Source organism: Macrobrachium rosenbergii, chromosome 2 (assembly GCF_040412425.1).
Source record: "Macrobrachium rosenbergii isolate ZJJX-2024 chromosome 2, ASM4041242v1, whole genome shotgun sequence".
Taxonomy (NCBI): domain Eukaryota; kingdom Metazoa; phylum Arthropoda; class Malacostraca; order Decapoda; family Palaemonidae; genus Macrobrachium; species Macrobrachium rosenbergii.
In genome coordinates, this window is record NC_089742.1 from 26,854,829 (window position 1) to 26,878,347 (window position 23,519).

The following is a 23,519-nucleotide window of genomic DNA, read 5'->3' on the forward strand; positions in this document are numbered from 1 at the left end:
CACAGTTTCCCATGGAATCCAGTAAGGTACCAAAGTGTCATGGCCCACGAAGTCTGCACTCCACTGAGAAGCACTTGGATATAGCAGGAACCTCTAAGCACAGATGTGCTATGGTCTGGTTTGTTAATGAGGGAGAGATAGAGATCTTTTGTGGCATTTCTTAGCGGTCGTCCTATAAATTAGGACTAAGAGTGAGTAGTTGTTGGTAATGCAAAGCATTCTAGGCCAGAATCCCGAGTCATCTAGTGAGGTAGCAGCTTAGTGATTGGGGATGAAAGAAGGAGTGAGTTGGTCTAGTTCAGTACAACAATGATACCAAATCTTGGGATCCAGCAATGGGTAACAGCTTTCCAATTTGGCTGGTAGTATTAGTTTAGACGTAGGTTTGAAGAGCAACCTGAAAAATTCTTTGTAGGGATGATTCTGTACTAGCAGTTGTTGAGAGATATCCCTTTCAGTAGGCATTCCTGAGGCTGGTGTACCATTGAAGAATAAACCAAAAAATTTTCTTTTTAGGGGATGATGATATTCTCGTCTGACCATTAGTAGTTTTAAGAGAGATCCCTTTCAGTGGTTTTAGGCATTGCTGAGACCGGCCTCATTTTGTCTAGGCAGTCAGGCTGAGCAAGTAAAGCCTTCTGTGGTAAATGGTCTTTTTGCAGAGGCTTTGTTTCAACAATGGGACTTCACCATACCAGCTGTTTGTGGTACTCTACCTCAATTTTTTTTTTACTGTAAGCATATGTATTCCCTTGATGTTTTACCATTTTACATTTTGATGTCAGAATTTTACAATGTCTAAAGTTATAAAATGGTCTTGTTTGTTATTGAAGTTCAAGTTAGGTTGTAATGATAACATATGGAAGTTCAAGTTAGGTTGTAATGATACATAAAAGCATCATTTTCCTTGCTATAATTAGGTAATTTATTATGATACATAAAAGCATCATTTTCCTTGCTATAATTAGGTAATTTATTTGTTCATGGCTATGCATGTCTTTGAATATACTTTATCTTCCTGTGATTTTTTGAACTTTAGAAGTATTCTGTGGTACCTTGGTGAATAAGTTAACCTTTACTTCTAATCTGTGGTAGCTTGTTGAAGAAGTTAGCCATTTTGGCTTGTCCCATGTTACCGAAACAGGGGTGCTTATTATTATTAGTTTGAAAAAATTCCCTCTCCAGGGTAGTGTTATTGAAATATTTGTTGCAATGGCTTTCAATTTTTTCCATTATTCATATTGTATTTTCTCATGAGCAAATAGATATAACAAACTACTAAAGGACATGGATAGATATATTGCTATTGTTAGTTTATTAATGCTTACTTTCGATGTGCACACAGGCAGTCACTAACAGAGATAATGGTGTACAGATATATATATAGGTTGCATTTTCTTTAGTTGCTGCCGGATGTGGTTTTGCTATAAAGCTAACATCCAAAGTTGTTGGGATCTTCTTGTTTTGTGTTGATTGGGACAGTTTGAATGTTTCTACTAGTGAGCTGTCCCTGGTATGACTGGTTATTGGGAGTGGTTATTCATTGTCTTTCTCCATCTCTACTACTGGTGTTTGGGGCTAGTTGGTGTTTGGCTTTGGCCAATGTTTTGTGTTCCTCCTCTCAATGTCCTCCTCTGTCTCTATCTTACTCTTGGTTGTATTTGGTGCTGACTGGTTCCTGACATTTCTCTGTATGATAGTAAAGTGAAATTGAATTTTATTTACAGTATTTATGCTTGGTTTTCCAGATATGTAGTACTTTGAGAAGGCAGCAGCATCAGTGGTCATGTGCTGCGTCTGTAATTTTAACGACTTGGTTCGCTTTTTTCTTGACTACTTTGGCTTTGGTGACTGCACTGACTGAATATGGCACTACTGTAGGTGACATGAGAGATACTTGGAAGGCTTGTTAATTATTATCCCGAAGTATGAGTGGTGGCATCCATCCATCAGGTATGTAAATTCGTGGGAGTTGTTACATTTCTTCAAATCTGTCTCTAGGTGGCTGTGTTTTCAAGATGAACTGGCTGATATTCAGGTTTTTATGAATGATGATGAAAACATAAGTTTTTCTCCTTGTACAGAAGAAGTTGTAATAATTTTTTTGTGGCCTGTTATTCTTCATGGTGTATGTGGCATCAGAAATTGTTTGTTGTTGCTATTTTTGTCGTCTGTGTTTTTATAATTCTCATCGGCATTCCATTTACTTACAGAAATTTCTTGTTTGCTGTTCTACCATTTGGTATAAGACGCTGTTACTGATGGATACCTTTGTGGAAGCCTTTATCTCCAGAGTGATTTCCCCTCTAATTGGAACAGTGTAAAAGGGGCAGAAAGGAGGCAGTTAACATCTTTGATAGCTGAAGTGCCCTATGAGGAAGACTCTTTTTGGAGAGATGGAAGTGTTTCCTGAGGCCCTTGGATGCAGTCCCTTAAATGCCCTGAAGTTCTAGCTCTTGGTAGAGAGATGCTACATGCCACATCAGCAACTACTTAAGGTACAAATGGATGAACCACTGTGCAGTCAGTGGTATTACAGGCATAAGTGGATTGATGTAACTGAAATGATACCAACAAAAACCAACGAAAGAGTTCTCCATTCAGCCTACGAGACGTCAGTGGTTGAAGGACAACTAGAATGGAGGATGGCAACAGAGCGACTTCCATAATGCTTCGACCCGTGAGAGCTCACTCTACAACCTCTAAGTGGAAAGGAGTAGGGTGCCTAGGTCGGTGTGGAACCTGTGGATGCCTGGCTACAATAGAAGACTCTTCTAGCTGAGGAAGGTTAGGATATAAATCCTATTATGGCTACAGAAGAGCAATCATTGTCAGTATGGAGCAGCTTCAGGCTGTGAGCTGCAGCAGTACCTGTCTGATGAGACAAGAGAAAGACTCGAGAAAAACTGTAAAGTATAGCATTGAACTTCAAGGCTGCTGGCTCTGACTCCACTGAATGAGAGGAATAGCTTGTTTGCAAAAAGAGCCACTGGGGTCTCCCTTCAAATCACTAGGAAGACATTAAGACTTCCAAATTAGCAACTGCTCCAAAGGCACCTCATACCTCCCTGGTGAGTTTACTCACTATCTGAGCTCATATCTGTTCGTGATATGTTCCCTCTGGTTTTCAAGGCAAGACACTGTGGTACAGTTGTATGCCATAACTCTGATGATATTGTTTGCTACAGTCAGCAAATTGCTAACAAGCCAGGAACACTACCTTTCAGCTCAAGAGCACTACCTTTCAGCGCAAGTTGATGTGCCACTTCCTGTCTTCATCCAACCAGGTTCCTGTCACCTGCTGACTGAGAAGGAGAGCTTCCTAACTGTGTCAAAGCCCAAGCAAAGAGAGAAACTCTCTGGAGATACCTATTTCCAGGAAGTGAAGGCAGTGTTCCTGACCCTTCAGCCTATGCAATAAGTTCATTTTAATAGTACCATTTTATAAATAAGAACAATACAAACCTTACTACTGCCATTATTAAAATTCATATATTTACATCAAATAAAAGGAATTCTTGGAGTTGAAAACCCCACTTAAAATTGCTTTTATATATGTAAATAAATGCAATTCAGTAGCAATGGCAGTTAGAATTGTATTGTTTTTATTGATAACTATTAGAATAAACTCATTGCATAGGCTAAAGGGCCAGGAACACTGCCTTCAGTTCCTGTTATTTGTTGTCTCCAGAAAGTACCTCAAATTGTAGAGGCTTCAACACAGTTGGAAAGCTCTCCTTTCCAGTCAATAGATGACAGGAACCTAATTGGAGGAAGACAGGAAGTGACATATTAACTTTATGGAGTGAAGGCAGTGATCCTGGTGTGTCAGTCCTTTGCCAAGACTGTACAAATCATGTCATCAAGGTTATGGCAGATAACTTCACCACAGTGTACATTATTTAAAAGGAATTCGTTAAGTTGAAACTTATGATAAAATTCTTTAAATCTTGAGTGAGGGTTTGTTGCCTTTAGTGGAGTTCTTGCTTATGGGAGCTCCTTCCATTAACCTCCTATATGTTTATTGCTACTGTTAAGAATTATTTTTGAACAGGTCCAGCCCATTGGATGATCCATCACCCAACTGTGCTTAGTAGTGCATTATATTCAGCTTGAGGTCAGTTTGTTCATCTGAGCTTCTCTCATATTGCTGCCTTCCATCTTTACCTATAACATGTAATTTTTTTACTTCTTGTCAAAGCCTCCACTTGAGATTTCACAAACACCTGTTTCATTTTTACTTTCTCTAGAAGTATAATAATACTTTAATAGTGTTACTATAATTGAAAACAGTATTAACCTTACTGAGATATCAATCGTATGTCAATCTTGGGCTATAGGGAAAAGGCAAAAATCCAATCGTTTCCTTGTTTTGTTCTCTTTCCACTCAAACAATTCTTATCTGGCCTTATTTATAGCACAGCTGGCCTTATTTATAGCAATAAGACCAGAAAATAAGTGTTTGAGTGGGGACAAAATAACAAGGAAGTGACTGATTTTTGTCTTTTCCTTACAGCTCAGGTTTGACATATCAGGAAGGTTAATATTGATTTTAGTTATAGGAACACTATTAAAAAGTTACTGTATAATACTCCTATAAAAAGTAAAAATGAAAGAGGATATGTGAAATAACAAGTAGATGCTATGAAAAGGAATAAAAAGAAATGTTCTTAGGAAAGTGAGAGGCCAGTAGATTTGGATTTAGCACAGATGGGCTCATCGACCTCAAGCCGAATATAAAAGCACTAATGAAATAGTTGGGTTCTGGATCATCTATTAGACTGAACCAGTCCAAAAATAATTTTTATTAGAAGCAATAAAGATATAGGAGGTTGGTGGGATTAAGCTCTCATAAGCAAGAACTCAACTGAAAGCAACAGACCTTCACACAAAGATTTTTTTAATTTGCAAGAATTTTATCATAAGGAGCCTTGATTCCAAGAATTTTCTTTTATATATGTAAATAAATGCACTTAGCCTTAGCTTGCTATCTCATTAATCTATTCATTCGCTGTGCTAAATAGTCTTTGTACAAAATGAACCTCAAAAAAGGAGGGGGGAAATTCTGTGCTAAGGCTATCTCATTAATCTATTCATTCGCTGTGCTAAATAGTCTTCGTACAAAATGAGCCTCGAAAAAGGAGGGGGAAATTCTGAAGTCCTCATCTTTTGAAAAGAATTAAAGCCATAGAGAGAGAGAGAGAGTGTGAGAGTGTGTGTGTGTGTGTGTTAATAGATGGATATGCAGAAATGAAGGCACAACTCAAGACCTTCATTTGGGACGTCTCCTCAAAAACAGGAATGAACCCTTAGAAGAGAGAGGGAGTGAATAGCCAAGCCTCATTACTGCCTGCCTACCTCTGACAAAGTCCACTCACTCTCTCCCTCCCTCATCCCCCACCCCAAAGCTTTCTCCTGCACTCGCACTACGATATAATACATCATTAATGTTCTAGCTGACTGTTTGCCAGACTATTCACTTCTCTTTCCCTTTATCTGCTTGCATGTCCTCCTGCTCTGTGTACATTTGTTTGCTGGTTTTTGTTCTCACAGCGTAAAGGTCTGCAGAAGAAGAAGGAGAGAGAGAGAGAGAGAGAGAGAGAGAGAGAGAGAGAGAGAGAGAGAGAGAGAGAGAGAGAGAGAGAGAGAGAGAGAGATTATGGCATGTCTCATCTCTGTGACTATTTCTTGTTTTCCCCTTTTGAATTTGGCAGTAATCACTAAATTTTTATAGCTGACCCATTAAGAGAAGATAATGTTATTTATTTAAATTCATATTGTAAAAGGAGCTTAACTTATGCCAAAGTGACTAAAATTCAGTTGCTAAAGGTTCAATCTTTTTTTGATTTTTATATTTCTGAATTTTGCAGTGATCACTTCATTTTCATAATTAATGGTTTAAGAGAATACTTATTCACATTACACCAAAATAACAAAATCAATTTCTAATAGTTAAACCATTTTCAACAAAGCCTTCTAGCAAAGTTGAACATAGCAAAAACTAATGAATAGCTAAATTTGCTCACATTAAACCAATCAAATATATACAATAACTGCTTCTGTCCTTTTTACAGAATCTGATCCTACAAATATTTACAATAACGGCTTCTGTCCTTTTCACAGAATCTAATCCTACAAATATTTACAATAAGTGCTTCAGTCCTTTCACAGAATCTAATCCTACAAATATCTACAGTAACTGCTGTCCTTTCACAGAATGTAATCCTACAAATATTTACAAAAACTGCTTCTGTCCTTTTCACAGAATCTAATCCTACAAATATTTACAATAACTGCTTGTGTCCTTTTCACAGAATTTAATCCTACAAATATTTACAATAAATGCTCTTGTCCTTTTCACAGGATCTAATCCTACCTGTCATCGATGGTGTCCCAGAGAGCCCAAGGATACAGTTCAGAGGGCGGAACGAACCCGTACTCGTCGCAGCAGGAGCAGGCATTGGGTGCGGGTCCTCGACGGTACAGAAGGCGACGTCTGTTTTCCAGTTGCTCCCAGTACATCTTCTTCTTCTCGTGGCTTAGGAAATAAAGAAGAATTATTTCAGAGATTTATGTGGTTTTGTGTACTTTAATCTATGTGGTTTTGTGTAGTCTTGCTGCAAAGTATACAAACAAGAAATAGGTTGAAGATGAGTCCTCTGTGGGGGTACAGTACACGGGAAGAATGGAGACATACTTGATAAAAATAAACTGATGCAAAAGGTAAATGCATAGTGTACTGACTTCTAATACTTGATGTAAATAAAAACATGCAAAAGGAAACAATATTAATTTCCGAGTTAATTATATTCTGTTGGAAGAAAATGTTGGCTTTGTCACTGCATAGGATAATTTGACTTGTAAAACTAAGGCTGTCATTACTGCAATAAATTACAAAAATTACTTTTGATGTGAAGACTTCATGTTGGAGTTCAAGATGCATGGACAGTGAAATGATCACTTTTTTTGAGTAAAGGGTATAAAAAGAAAAGCATGAATTTATCATGCTTTTGTAGTGAGGAAAGAAAGGTTCATGTTTAAATAAGAAATCTAGTTGCATTCCTTGACTGAAATACAGTACCTATTAAAAATTTTTATACTCTAGGGTCACATATTGAGTCTTAATAAAGTTTTTAAGTTAACTCTCTGAGGTACCTGTAAATGAGAAAATTACAGAAAAAAGCATGAGTGCAATAAATATGTTGTAGGCTAGTCTGCTAGTGTGGCTATAAAAACTGTAGGCCAGTCTGCTAATGTGGCTAAGATGTAGCTAGTGTAATTGTTAAAATTAGTTTTTTTAAAATAAAAGTAGGACTGTAGGCCAGTTTGCTAATGAGGCACAGAATAGTTTAAAAACTAGTGTAATTTTAAAAAAATGAGATTTTTTAAGCAAAAATATGTGTTCTTACACAAATCCTCCCACACAGCTGTTCAACCTCTTGACTTTTACCTTGCTAAAATTTCAAGGAAAAATCCTTTCACAGTGATTCCTACATTTTGAGTCTACTAATATGACTTACTTAGAATTCTGTGGTCTTATACAAGAAATTAAATATTAACAGAGAAGTATTTGCATGGTTGAACACATTCCAAACATCCACATCAGTCATCTTATCCACTTAAACACCTTGGCACACTTGCCTCAAGGTAAGGACCCAATTTGGCACTAAGAATTATGAATATAGACCTACCAACCCAGCCCAAAAAAATGAACAGTTCCCGTTACCCTCAAGAAGTCCTTGATAAGCAAGACAAGGAATTCTGGAAAATTTAAATGACGTGATAGTGTAAATATGTAACTTTCAGAAGAAGAACCCATAAAAAAAAAGATATTTTGACTGATAAGATTATTTGAAACCCTTCCAATAAAGGGTTGAATCAAAGGTAATAGAAGTCGTCATAACTCGAACACCTGTCAAAAGACATAAAAAAAATACCATAAATGGAGGTTTTAATCCAATTTCTTCTGTGGGAACATCCCTCAAAGTCTCTCTCTCTCTCTCTCTCTCTCTCTCTCTCTCTCTCTCTCTCTCTCTCTCTCTCTCTCTCTCTCTCTCTCTCTCAGAACGAATGGAAGACCTCTGCCCCACAAGTAAGAAGAGAGAAAGATCTCGACAACAAAACAGACCCATTTAATTCAAAAGTTCTCAGGGAAAGAATTCTCACATTCTCAACCTCCATTTTTAAATGTGCAGCAATTTCCAAGATGTGTTCACTTCAACCCCCCTCCCCTCCTCCCCTTAAACCAGTTTTCTCTTCAACAACCTCTTCCTCTACCCCCCACACCCCTCAAACCAGTTCTTTCCTACGTCTTTTAAATTCCCAAACAGCGTTTTTTAGACCGACCCACACACTTCTCCCTCCATCTTTAATTCGCCGTTGACGCTTTCTTTTGATCCCGGGATCACAAAGGCCACAACTTTAAGAGGAGCCCCCCCCCCCTTTTTTTTTTTGAGAACATAAAGAGTTGGTTTATATTCATGTCAGCATTAACGGGTTCCAAGTCTCCCAAAAGTGGAGGATTAGTTTTCCAGAAGTAAGCCGCCACAGGGAGGGGGAACTAAGGTGGTCTGGTTTTTGGAGGGGATTCATGTCAAGACCACGGTGTTAGACCACTAAAGACAGGGTAAAGGAGGCGGTCTTTGGCTAATATGAAGCTTTATCATATTTTTCTCTCAATTATATTCTTTTGGTTATGCCCATACGAAGAGAAAAGGAATTTGACATACATACATTACAATAACTGACAGTTTAACATGAAATAAATTATGACAGCAATTTAGGCCTATATTCTACTCAACGAAACAAATATAGACCTCTATATATTTAACTATAATAACATAAGACAAAGATCCAATTAACTGAAATAACGTACTGTAGGCCTATAGTCTTTTCAACTAAACAAATGACTATATAGGCCTATATTCTAGCACCTAAACCACGTAACACAGAGCTATGTTCTCTTCAACTAAACGACATAAAATAGGCCTATATTCTATTCAGTTAACATAACAGGCCTATATTCTATTCAACTAAACGTAAAATAGGCCTATATGTAACTAAACAAATAACGTAACATAGGCCTGCTTGTCCTTAAGCTTCTCTTGACTGCATACATTCTACATTGTTTTAACAATACATACGAGTTTACGTAATATGATTACATATAACCTTAACTAAACTGCGTAAACTAATCACAAATAACCTTTGCCTACATACAATTACATAGTCTCATTCACTACAATTTTTCTGCACAAATACAAAAAATAATTATGGATATCCTAGGCCACGCCATTCAGACTTACACCCATCATAAAATCAGTTTGGTCATTTACGAAGGTTAAGTATATCTTAGTTTAACCAGACCACTGAGCTGATTAACAGCTCTCCTAGGGCTAGCCCGAAGGATTAGGCTTATTTTACGTGGCTAAGAACCAATTGGTTACCTAGCAACGGGACCTACAGCTTATTGTGGAATCGGAACCACATTATACCGAGAAATGAATTTCTATCACCAGAAATATATTCCTCTAATTCTTCATTGGCTGGCCAGAGACTCGAACTCGGGCCTAGCAGAGTGCTAACCGGCAACTCTACCGACTCATCCAACGAGGAACTGGGGTCATTTACAGAAAGAGGTCCTGTCTGGCAGCTGGTTTTCCATAATGTCAATTTTGTTTTTCCGAGCCAAAATTTTAGCTTTATTTAATCATTTTTCGAAAATGTTGGATCATCTGAGCCCACTTACAAAGGGACTTTCAAACTGCTTAAGGGTTCTTGATAAGTCAGTTGTCAAAAAAAAAAAATTAATGTTGAAAATTAATAAATATAGGTTGTGAAACTGCTAAGTAAGTTCAGAGTTACTTATATTGGGAACCAAAAATAGAGTCCCATATGAACAATACCTCTCTCTCTCTCTCTCTCTCTCTCTCTCTCTCTCTCTCTCTCTCTCTCTCTCATATACTAATATGAAATCATCTTTCTTTCTCCCTTGGCTTGTGACTAACCGCTGTTGAGTCTCGTCCCAGTCCTCTCTCTCTCTCTCTCTCTCTCTCTCTCTCTCTCTCTCAAAATGTCCAATAAAGCATATTATCTCTCCCTCCTTTTAATCAGTTTCAACTGGGGAAAGGGGGAACCTCTCTCTCTCTCTCTCTCTCTCTCTCTCTCTCTCTCTCTCTCTCTCTCTCTCAAGAAGAGGTTTCCAATCACCCACAAGAAACATTCTTCAAATCGAATAGCATTCACCTCTCATTGTCAAAGCTGTTGAATGTCATTTTCGTTCCCTGCTCTCTCTCTCTCTCTCTCTCTCTCTCTCTCTCTCTCTCTCTCTCTCTCTCTCTCTCTCTCTCTCTCTCTCTCTCTCACACACACACACACACACACGCACACACAACAGCTCAGCCCTACCAGTTCCCGGAGACCACCAGCGAGTGGAGTGTGATTGTTCACTAATGAATGGGAATCCGTACAAATCTTCTTACCGCTTTTCCTCTGCGCTCGGAAACATTTCTATTTTGGGGGTTTTGTGTGGGAGATACGCATTAGAGAGAGAGAGAGAGAGAGGTTTTACCCAAGCTTCTAGTTCAAGTTCTTACCCAATTAGGTCTAGGTCTACCCAACTCCAGGATCTAGACGAATATACTATCACGTTGCTACTCTCCCATCCATCTATCTATCTATCTATCTATCTATTCAGGCTTTCCATAAGCGTATAAGAAACAGCAAAATTTTTTGTTCTCCAAAAATTTATGGGCATATATATATAATATAATATATATATATATATATATATATATATATATATATATATATATATATATATATATATATATATATATATATATATATATATATATATATATATATATATAATTATTATTATTATCAACTTACTAAGTTTCTACAGAAAACAGATTATGTATATATATATATATATATATATATATATATATATATATATATATATATATATATATATATATATATATATATATATATCAAAAAAGCCATACTGATATACATAAGAAAAATAACAAAAGCACAAGCAAACAACAAGCAAAACAATAACAACAAAGAATAAAAGTCAATTCTGCCTTCTTCCTGCAAGCACGAAAAAGCATTTTTTTAGACCACTTTGCAACAAAAGGCGTTTCCTAATTGTTAAGTCACGTAGCGACAAAATGCCTTTGAGGTCGACTGTCCTCCTCCTTCCCACACTCCCACAAAACTACCCACACGCCCACACAGCCTGCTGGTACTCCCACCCCCTACCCAATGGTGCCTACTAAAGCGAGAAGGGTAGGGGTGGGTGGGAGGGGGTAAAAGCAGCTATTAGCGCAAAAATACATTTTAACTATCACACACACAGAGAGAGAGAGAGAGCCGTTATAAAGATCTCGGGGCTGTGGTTCGTAATGGAAGGAACTTCTTACTGTCGCAAATGGCCTCTTTCTCTTTTCAAGTCCTGTCGCTCTTCCGTCCCCAAAGATTATTCTCTTTTTCTCCTTCCCTTCGTCGCATTTTTAGTCATATTTTCCTGAGAGAGAGAGAGAGAGAGAGAGAGAGAGAGAGAGAGAGAGAGAGAGAGAGAGAGAGAGAGAGAGAGAGCTTCAGGATTCCTGCGCGCATGGAAACAGCTTCTGAACTATTTTTAATAATGATTTTTACTCTCTCTCTCTCTGACTATGGCTAACCCCTGCATTCCACGGTGGAATGTAAGGGTTTGACATATGCAGAGAGAGAGAGAGAGAGAGAGAGAGAGAGAGAGAGAGAGAGAGAGAGAGAGAGAGAGAGAGAGAGCCAACTGCTTTGAAAGATGGCATCTAATATGTAAATGAAGATTTTCCGCTTTTCCGATAAAGGGTTGTTATCAAAGCTTCATTGGCTGCCAGGTGGCCCGAGAGAGAGAGAGAGAGAGAGAGAGAGAGAGAGAGAGAGAGAGAGAGAGAGAGAGAGAGAGAGAGAGAGAGAGAGAATCAAAACATCCAGCTTTAGGAGTTGATATGTCTGGATGTTGTAATAGACCCAAAATACACTTATATTTCAAATTGTAAACAAAATAATTATATCTGTCATAACTGTAAGTAAACTTTTGTTGAAACTTTACTTTAAAGTTAAATATATTTAAAAACTTTCTCAAAATAAATGGTAAAAACGTTCAAAGCATGAGTTAAATAATATGTCAAGACATTCGAATGAAAAGTATATGTTGGAAACTTTGCTTTAGACAAGCACTCTGAAAGCTTTCAAACGCGTATAATCAAGGCCACCGAAAATACTGTAGATCTATCTTTCGGTGGTCTCGGTATAATGCTGTATGAACCACGGCCCATGAAACTCTCAGGCGGCTGTGGTGGCCTGGCCTATACCGTTGTCAGATGCACGATTATGGCTAGCTTTAACCTTGAATAAAATAAAAACTGCTGAGGCTATAGGGCTGCAATTTGGTATGTTTGATGATTGGAGAGTGGATGATCAACATACCAATTTGCAGCCCTCTAGCCTCAGTAGTTTTTAAGATCTGAGGCCGGACAAAAAAAGTGCGGACAGAAAAAGTGCGGACAGAATAAAGTGCGGATAGAATAAAGTGCAGACGGACAGACAAAGCCGGCACAATAGTTTTCTTTTACAGAAAACTAAAAATGTTTACAACTGTGTCTGATTTCAAGCAAATAATGCCCAAACGTTGTAATTATAAGTAAAATACGTTGAAAACGTTCTGGCAGCAAGCAAAATGCATTACAAGCGTTCAGATCAAAGGAGGAAAATGTTCTTATTTCAAAATACATTAAAAGCGTTCAGATCATAGGTGGAAAATGTTCTTATCTCAAAGTACATCACAAGCGTTCAGACCATAGGAGGAAAATGTTCTTATTTCAAGAAAATATAAATATAAAATGAAAACATCCCATTTCTAAGCAAAATATGACCAAAAACGTTCTAAAATAAGGAAAAAAAAAGCTTTGAAAATGGTTGAATTTTAAGTGAAATCAAAACGTTCTGAAAACAAACTACATACATGATAAACTTCCCACGTGCAAGGGAAATACACCACAACATTTCAACAGTCAGAAATGTGAACGTCACAATTACAAGCAAAACTCGCAAAAACCTCTCATTTATAATAAAGAAATATTTCACGACTCCCTGAATTCACAGGAAATAGTTGACCTCTCGTCGCCAACCAAAATTCACAGAGGAACATCAAAATTTAACACACAGTCCATACGGATGGGACCGAAGGGAGAGAGAGATAAAGAGAGAGAGAGAGAGAACCATTACAATTTTATAGTGTTTACAAAGAGGGCTCTGAATAGAGAGAAACATTACGATTTTACAGGGTCTGGACAGAGGGGTTCGGGACAGAGAAGCGGTTTGTTTACATCCCATTTGCCGCCAGAGAGAGAGAGAGAGAGAGAGAGAGAGAGAGAGAGAGAGAGAGAGAGAGAGAGAGAGAGAGAGGAACCTGCGATTCACATTCTTCTTCTTTTTTTAATGCCATGAAGTTTGCTATAAAAACTAATATCTCTAAGGAGTCTATGTTTCTAGTTTTTTCTCTTTGCTATTCGTAGATTTTAACGAAAATTTAACCAAAGAACGGCCTTCTAACTAACAACAAATCATCAGATTTTAGGAGAGATAAACACGTGTCATTCGTAATTTAACTTTTTTGTTTACGGTAACAATGACGAGACGTGATTGGTTGCCCAAATAAGCATCGGTGTACCGTGAAATCGCCTTTTTGTGAAAATACTTTTAAATGATGCAGATATTATATATATATATATATATATATATATATATATATATATATATATATATATATATATATATATATATATATATATATATATATATATATATATATATATATATATATATATATATATATATAATATATATGTATGTGTGTCCATAATACAAATGCACACTTTAAAACGAAAAACAACTAAGTAACAAACTTTACAAGCAAGATTCCCAAAAAATATACACAATGAATACATAAATAAAAAAAAATAATAAAAAAGAATGACCAAAACCGACCACTGATTAACATTACCACACATACAAAAAAACAAAGATAGCCATCTATAAAAAACCAACAGAGAGAGAGAGAGAGAGAGAGAGAGAGAGAGAGAGAGAGAGAGAGTAGGAAATCATGCCGCCCTTTGTTCCTTTAAGGGACAAAAAAAAAAAAAAGGAACAAGGGACAGGTACACAACGTGTCACAAACAGGGACAATGCCTCCCCTTGGGGACTCTCCCCCCCACACAGCAGTCCGCAAGTCTTAGAGGAGACTTCACTTGGGCTAATTCTCAACTTCAAACGTTAGAGTGAACCCTCTTGCGAGAGAGAGAGAGAGAGAGAGAGAGAGAGAGAGAGAGAGAGAGAGAGAGAGAGAGAGAGAGAGAGAGAGAGAGAGAGATTGAGGTGGAATTACCAGCGGTTAGTCATAAGCAAGGAGAGAGAGAGAGAGAAGGAGGAGATTTCATTCATTCTTGTTATAGGAGAGAGAGAGAGAGAGAGAGAGAGAGAGAGAGAGAGAGAGAGAGAGAGAGAGAGAGAGAGAGATTGGGGTGGGAATTACCAGCGGTTACTCATAAGCAAGGAGAGAGAGAGAGAAAGGAGGAGATTTTATTCATTCTTGTTACAGGAGAGAGAGAGAGAGAGAGAGAGAGAGAGAGAGAGAGAGAGAGAGAGGCGATACTCACAAGCGGTTAGTCATAAGCTGACAGAGAAAGGTGCTCTCATGGCAGTCAGATTGAGAGAGAGAGAGAGAGAGAGAGAGAGAGAGAGAGAGAGAGAGAGAGAGAGAGAGAGAGAGAGAGAGAGATTGTGCCAAAGAGATATAAACTTCTCAGTCAACTAGCACAGAGCTCCGCCCAAATTACCAGTGATGGCAGCGGCTATGAGCATAACGCTTAGGGTACGTATTTAGGAGGCAGTCTGCCTCACCAGACCACTTGTTAATTATCAAACTCTCGCTTTTCTCGAGATTAAATAAAAAAAAATAACGTACTTTGTGTGTGTGTGTGTGTGTGTTCTGGGAAGATGGATCTAAGTGTTTATTACAATTTAACATATATTTTCAGTCTGTAAATGAATAAGCTTTATATTTCCGTTTGTCTTTTGTTAAATACAGTTCCTCTCTCTTCTCGAGATAAAAAAATTTTTTTTTTTTGGTGTGTGCGCGCGTTTTGGGCGAGATTTCTAAGGGATTATTAACATTTACCATTTACTTCACGTTTATAGATAATTCAGATTTATATTTCAGGTTGCTTTTTGATAATATAAAGTTCCTTTCATTCAATACAGAGTCGCAAATAAGTGATACGCCGAAGGCAATGTTATCAAACACACTCAAACATGGCGGTGCAATCCCGTAGAGTTATTTTAAAAACCCTAACTGTCACTCTCCAACAAATACCAATTCGGTTTCATTGTAAAATCTTGTTTCAGTACCAATTACTATAAGCATATTTTAATACGTCGCAACAAACAGAACGTATGGAAATAAAACTGCAAATTTCTTTTAAAACAAAATCTTCAAACAAATACGCTGCTGTGTAAAAACACAAGTAAAACTGTTTTAAAATATAAATAACTTACGTAAATTTGTTTTAAAATACCAGCAGAAAAACGCTTCAGATTTCTAGAGGCTAAGAGAATAGTGTGCACAGCCGAATGCGAATAAAAATGAAATAAAAATTCAGTAAGGAAATTACATTAAACCATCATCATACTTTTGACCTTAACTTTAGTTTTCCGTAAAAGAAAAATGTTGCGCCGGCTTTGTCTGTCCGTCCTCACTTTATTCTGTCTGCCTTCAGATCTTAAAAACTACTGAGGCTAGAGGGCTGCAAATTGGTATGTTGATCATCCACCCTCCAATCATCAAACACACCAAATTGCAACCCTCTAGCCTCATTAGTTTTTTTTTTTTTATTTCATCTAAGGTTAAAGTTAGCCATAATCGTGCTTCTGGCAACGGTTTAGGATAGGCCACCACCGGGCAGTGGTTAAAGTTTCAAGGGCCACGGCTCATACAGCATTATACCGAGACCACAGAAAGATAGATCTATTTTCGGTGGCCTTGGTTATACGCTGTACAGAAAACTTGTTTGTGCCGAACAAACTTCGGCGCATTTTTTACTTGTTCGTTTTTGAAATTTCTGAAAGCTTCTAGTTACTAACGGCCATGAACTGCCAAGGACTTTGAAGGAGAGTTCATATGTGTCTCGATTTTACACTGCCGGGTTTCACTCAGCTTAATCTATCAAAGGCTTCTCTTTTTTTTTATTTTATACAAAGAGTTGAATGCTAGCAAAGAGATGAGGCATTCCTTCGGCGCAGATTACACAAGAATGCTGTACAGCATGAAGTTTGTCCACTGGACGAGATAAAGGCTTCAGCACTGGTTGCTAATGCTTTTACTGTACCTGAGAAATTCTCTCTCTCTCTCTCTCTCTCTCTCTCTCTCTCTCTCTCTCTCTCTCTCTCTCTCTCTCTCTCTCTCTCTCTCTCTTCTGGACACTTTTTAAGGCGCGCAATAGTTTTCAATCTAATCTGGCTAATATTTCACTTAATCATTTCACTGTCATGTAATAAAACTAATTAAGATTCTCTCTCTCTCTCTCTCTCTTTGCTGACCTATCCAGAAATTTATGTATCTGGACAGTGGTCGACAAAGGTGGGTTACAATCAGGGCGGAAAAGAGCATGGGGTCGGCAACCTCATCCCAGAAATGCGTATATATGTTAACTGAGGGCGTATATAAAAATGCGTATATATTAACTAATAACTGTTAACTACAGGGGTATATAAAAATGCGTATATACGTTAACTAAAGGGGTATATAAAAATGCGTATATATGTTAACAGGGCGTATACAAAAAATGCATATAGCCTACATGTTAAAAATATAAAAATGCGTATGGGGTTCTATAAAGAAATGCGTACAATGTTAACTAAAGGCGTATATAAAATGCGTATATAAGAAAATGCGTAATATGCTAACTAAAGGCGTATATAAAAAAATGCGTATACATACTTTCCAGGGACCCTACACATTAATTTACAAGAGACCAAACAACTACAAAAAAAAAAAAAAAATCGGTCTCTAATTTGGTGGGGGCCAAATCCCCGGCCACAGGGGGCTTTGGGAGAATTTTGAAAGGGATTCCTCTCTCTCTCTCTCTCTCTCTACTGTAACTATATGGAATCGCTTTTCTGTCTAATCACTGTTGACTCCCGCCTTAATCTCTCTCTCTCTCTCTCTCTCTTTACTGTAACCAATATGGAATCACTTTTCTCTCAGTCATTGCTTATGACTAATCATTGTTGGCTCCCGCCCTAATCTCTCTCTCTCTCTCTCTACTGTAACCAGTATGGAATCACTTTTCTCCCTGCCATGGCTTATAACTAATCACTGTTGACTCCCGCCTTAATCCTCTCTCTCTCTCTTTCCTCCGACCGGTGTTTAAACCCGGTAATGATCGTAAGCCGATCTGTTAAATATTCATTCCCTGGCCCCGAGTACCCGGTGCTTTAACAGCCTGTATCTGTATTTGGGTAAGCTTGCTATATTTCTGATGTGGGTGGGGGTTTGGGGAGGGGGTCTTTGGGGGTTGGGGAGGGGAACGTCAAATTCAATCCTGATTAAATATAATTTTATTTGAAACTCTTACCTATGTCATTGTATAATTAGATTTTACATTTTTTCTTTAAGAAAGCTATGCGGGCTACCTGTTTTTTGCTCATTTTTAGGGATGACAGTTCTCATATATTATAAATCTGTCTGTCTGTACTTTTAATTTTGACTATACTTTGAAATTTCATGAATATACAAATGTTCCATTTTATCAAGAAGAAGAAAATATATATATATATATATATATATATATATATATATATATATATATATATATATATATATATATATATATATATATATAAAATCTCTGTTTACTTGTGATGAGAGATATTTATAATTATTTTCTTCTTGATCAAATGGAAAAGTTGTATATCACGAATATAAATTTTTTTATGTAAAAAAAAATGAAACTGTGGGAAAATATTTTACTAAATTTCATGTGAATTCTGAACTAAGTTATTTAGATTTTTAATATTTTGAATTATCATGAATATACTTTTTGGTCATGTTATAAAAAATAAAAAATAAGATATATTTACTTTCAATACGAATAATGGACTAAAAATGACCTTCATTTTTAACCAACACGCAAAGAATTTCCTTATTTCCTTGAAGGCAAATTTACCCAAACCTTTCCTTTTGTTACCCAAGTCTTTCCTTAGCATCTCTGTCAATAAGACAAAACATAAGATATTAGCATTGCAAAAGCCTACCCACCATCCTCACGTGGACAACTGTAAGCAACAAAACTCCCCACAACCAATCACCGTTATTAACGACACTGATGAAATTAAAGAGACACTAGAGATACGCTGGTGAGACATCAAAGAGAGATATTCATTAGGGAAGGGAAAAGAGAGACTTTTTTCTCAGGCACCTTCTGACATCTCCGACTTCTCGCCTCGCCATCATGAACGCGTTTTAGGGAAGAAGAATCTCATTACAATATGGATGTTCCTAATCGATGGGTGGGAGAGGGAGGAGGAGGGGGAGGGGTGAGAGATTACCATATCACACGAGAGAGAGAGAGAGAGAGAGAGAGAGAGAGAGAGAGAGAGAGAGAGAGAGAGAGAGAGAGAGAGAGAATTAATTTTGATAGCTTAAATTAAACTTTTGAGGGTCAGAAGACTGCTTTATCACACCGAGAGAGAGAGAGAGAGAGAGAGAGAATCGTGATAGCATAAGTCTAACTTCCGAGTTCCAGGAGACTGCTTTATCACACCACGCACAGAGAAGGAGAATTTTTAAAGCTTAATTCTAGCTAACCAGTGTTAGACAACTCAATATAACACGAGAGAGAGAGAGAGAGAGAGAGAGAGAGAGAGAGAGAGAGAGAGAGAGAGAGAGAGAGAGAGAGATCCTGAACCTATCACTTTCTGCATCAAACACGACAATGCTAGTAGTAATACAAGCTCAGGGAAACATCAAAATCAATAACTTCAAGCCACAGAAGAGTAAAAAAATAAGACCAATTACGTTCCGCCCACAGAGACTGCCAAAAAGTATTCCTACACCACTAGGCTGTGTCGGAACGACCCACTGTTTGGCCACAGACCCATCAAACAAAGCAGATGACATCACACCCACTGACACTGCCAAAAAAGTATTTCTACACCACTTGGCTGTGTCAGAACGACCCACCATCTGGCCACAGATCCTGTCAAACAAAGCTGATGACATCACACCCACTGACACTGCCAAAAAAGTATTTCTACACCACTTGGCTGTTTCAGAACGACCCACCATTTGGCAACAGATCCTGTCAAACAAAGCTGATGACATCAAACAAAAACTGCCAAAAAAGTTCTACACCACTAGGCTGTGTCAGAACGACCCACCATTTGGCCACAGATCCCGTCAAGCTATGCTGATGACATCACCACTGACACTGCCGAAACAGTAGTTTTACGCCACAAGTTGTGTCAGAACGAACTACCGTTTGGCCATAGATCCTGTCAAACAAAGCTGATGACATCACACTCATTGACACTGCCGAAACTAGTTCTACGCCACTAGGCTGTGTCAGAACGAACCACCGTTGGGAACAGATCCTGTCAAACAAAGCTGATGACATCACGCCGAAAAAAGAAGTCCCACTCCACACGGCAGTGTCAGAATGAATGGTACTTGGACCACAAAGCCTGTCAAGCAAAGCCTATGTCGTCACATTAGGGTAAAGTGGCGAGAAAACAAAGTACGAACACCCTCGATTATCCATGTCCGACTCCCTTCCCCCTCCCCCGGCCCATCTCTTCCCTCCTCCTCCTCCTCCTCCCCTCCTCCTCCTCCTCCTCCTTCTTCTTCTTCTTCTTCTTCTTCTTCTTCTTCTTCTTCTTCTTCTTCTTCTTCAGCGGCGCCTCCGTAAGGAACGATGATCCTAATGGCCACACCAGCAGCCACGTCCGTCCCCTCGTTTCGTGAGGGGAAGGCTCAAGTGACACAGAGGCTTTGGGGGAGGTAGGGAGGGGAATTGGGAGAGTGGTGGAGGGTGAGGGAGGCTGGAATGGAAAAAATTAAAAAGGGAAGGGATGGAGAGAGAGAGAGAGAGAGAGAGAGAGAGAGAGAGAGAGAGAGAGAGAGAGAGAGAGAGAGGGAGCTATTCATTCTTCCAGACCCCATTTTTTCTTTCTTATTCATTCTCTTGAATTTCCTTTTTTTTTTTTTAATCATTGCCTTTATTTTCCTCGTCCCCTTCTTACTCATTCTTTGCTGAGTACTCCTGAGTATGGAGGTACATTACTGGGCATTTACTAGCGGCTAAGTCCTGCCTTTATGAGATGCACGTACTGTAGTATTTTTATATAATACGTTTTCCAGTGATAATGTATAGTGTTCAGTTTGCATATATATATATATATATATATATATATATATATATATATATATATATATATATATATATATATATATACTACATATAATATACATTTAATATATATATATATATATATATATATATATATATATATATATATATATATATAAAACATCACGACCTCTTCAATACAAAATTCTCCCAAGGTCTATGGCCATTTCAGACATTCCTCTACGCCCTTGTTATCAAATAAAACGAAAGTAAATACAAGAAATCTTCAAACATAATATTTAGCCCGAAACCTAAAAAAAAAAAGTCTAGCCGTTAAACGATTTATCCAAATACATTACTCAAGGGCCCTTGAACCTATGCTTGGGGCGCGTGTGTATGCGTCTACAAAGCGCGAGTTTACTCTCTCTCTCTCTCTCTCGCTGTTGAATGGAGGGAGAGGAGTGGATGATTAACTCCCTGCGCAATGTATTCCGTCAACGAATTCTGCAAGTTAATTTATTTGTTTTTCATTTCTGCACACCATAGAATTATTATTATTATTATTATTATTATTATTATTATTATTATTATTATTATTATTATTATCACACGTCTTTTAAACATGAGCTGATATGATCACACACGTCTCATATAAGTCAATTTTTCTTTATGCTAACACTAATAAATAACCCTATTCAGCATAAGAATTAAGTATACTTGTATACAGTAAAAAATTGAATAAAACACTCACGAACAAAAACCAGATTTTTCTTTGTTGCTAAGCGGACAGACCTTAAAGCAAAAAAATGCAGGTTTTATTTAAAAATAAGAGCATTTTGGTTTAAATGGACAAACGTAGATAACAAAGAGAGAGAGAGAGAGAGAGAGAGAGAGAGAGAGAGAGAGAGAGAGAGAGAGAATTTCCTGCGCTTCTGAAACACCAAAACAGAAACACCACAAAAGGAAAATTCAGAACTTGGCAAGGAAGTGAAGAAACGCATATGGAGAGAGAGAGTCTGTGTGATGCAAGGCTCTCTTTCTGAGAAAGGAAAATTCTAAAAATGGAACTTGGCAAGGTAGCGAAGAAACGCATATGGAGAGAGAGAGAGAGAGAGAGAGAGAGAGAGAGAGAGAGAGAGAGAGAGAGAGAGAGAGAGAGAGAGAGAGAATTTTTATTTGATTTGATTTTGATTTTGGTTTTATTTAAGGAGGACACTTTTTGAGATTTCCTTGTTCTTACGTAGATAACGAGAGAGAGAGAGAGAGAGAGAGAGAGAGAGAGAGAGAGAGAGAGAGAGAGAGAATTTCCTGCGCTTCTGAAACACCAAAACAGATATAGAGAGTCTGTGTGATGCAAGGCTCTCTTTCTGAGAAAGGAAAATTCTAAAAATGAGAGAGAGAGAGAAACACATGCTATAGAGAGAGAGAGAGAGAGAGAGAGATATTCTATCTTTTAAAATAATATGTTTTATGGGAAAACTTCCTTGTTCTTTCCATTGCAACGAAAAGAATTTGCAGGAAAGGGAGTTTGAAAACTTGCCTTTTCCTCTGTAAGAGAGAGAGAGAGAGAGAGAGAGAGAGAGAGAGAGAGAGAATGCTTTGATTTTATATTCTTTCTTAGATATTTTATATCTCATGAGAGAGGTGTCTATCCCACTATAACTAAAAAATCTTATCTTAGAACAATGAGAAGTCTAGAGAGAGAGAGAGAGAGAGAGAGAGAGAGAGAGAGAGAGAGAGAGAGAGAGAGAGAGAAGAGAGAATTTTATTTGCTTTGATTTTGTTTTTATATTCTATTTCTTAGAAATATTTTATACCTAAAAAAATTTATCTTATAACAATGAGAAGTCTTTTAGAGAGAGAGAGAGAGAGAGAGAGAGAGTTATATTCTAATTTATCTGTTCTTATAACAATGAGAAGTCTTAGAGAGAGAGAGAGAGAGAGAGAGAGAGAGAGAGAGAGAGAGAGAGAGAGAGAGAGAGAGAGATTATGGGGATTTTATATTCGATATTTTATATCAACCACTCTAAAATCTTATCTTAGAACAATGAGCAATCTTTGTTTTTAAGAAATATTTATACGCTCGAGGCGTTATCAATGAACTGGATAGAAAGAGATTACGGGGATCACTTCCCCTCTCTCTCTCTTATCTGGATTTATCTATCTCTCTTTCTCTCTCTCTCTCTCTTTCTCCTTTCCCCCTCCCCCCTCTCTCTCCCTATCCCCCTTTCAACAAGTTACAACGGAAATGGATAAAACTACTCCATTCAGGAACGACACGCTTCACAGACACCCATCTCAACAGATAACCATTTTCGAGCAACAAATGCTTGTCCTTTTTTTTTTATTTTACTTTTATATGGAGAAAGATAGACAGCCTGGAATTATACAAGTAGATTAAACGTCAGAACAGAACGCCGACAGGATCTGGTTAGCGGCGAGGGGCAACAGGCGAGGGGAAATGGAGAGAGAGAGAGAAAGAGAGAGAGAGAGAGAAGGGGGTGGGTCGCCTACGAGGGGCAAAGCAATATGGTTTGAGGGTAATGTTTTTGGGGGACTGGAATATTATATGAGAGAGAGAGAGAGAGCCGAGTGCCACGGGGTTTTTGAGGTGGGTACCGGGATAATGGCTTTGCTGCATCAAATGCTTCTAACAGCCTCCCCGCCACTCTCTCTCTCTCTCCTCTCTCTCTCTCTCTCTCTCCCGCCTTTCTCTCTACCTAAGCCGATCAAAGTGATGAAGAGAGAGAGAGAGAGAGAAAACACGAGGGGCGTATTATTTACATGTTTGTTTTCCGTTACGCGTTTGTTTGTTTGTGTGCGCTGCGTGCTTGTGTATTGTTTTTGTTTGGTTTTAAAAGTAGATCCTTAGATAATGATGAATGATAATGGGGTTGCTTTGTTTAATAAAAGAACAAGGAATAAATAAATAGACAATTAAAAAATAAACTAAATAATAACTATTATATAAAAATAAACCAATAAATTAATTGATTAATTGATGAATGAATAAATAAATGATACGTACAAAAAACTGTTAACAGTGAAAAGTTCCTTCTA

At 37.8% G+C, this 23,519-nt stretch overlaps 1 protein-coding gene and 1 long non-coding RNA gene across 7 annotated transcripts in view; one reads left to right on the forward strand and one right to left on the reverse strand.

Moving 5' to 3' along the window:
- Positions 1-23,519, reverse strand: part of LOC136844322 (uncharacterized) — a 318,972-nt gene that overhangs the window by 11,382 nt on the left and 284,071 nt on the right. For all 6 annotated transcript variants that reach the window (XM_067113310.1, XM_067113318.1, XM_067113328.1 and 3 more), the window contains one exon: positions 6,377-6,538. In XM_067113310.1, coding sequence (XP_066969411.1) covers positions 6,377-6,538 — 162 coding nt within the window. The remainder of the gene's footprint in view (positions 1-6,376; positions 6,539-23,519) is intronic.
- LOC136844352 (uncharacterized) lies at positions 1,754-7,293 on the forward strand. The gene is made up of 3 exons (XR_010854831.1): positions 1,754-1,953; positions 2,214-3,071; positions 6,364-7,293. It is a non-coding gene; the product is annotated as an uncharacterized lncRNA (long non-coding RNA).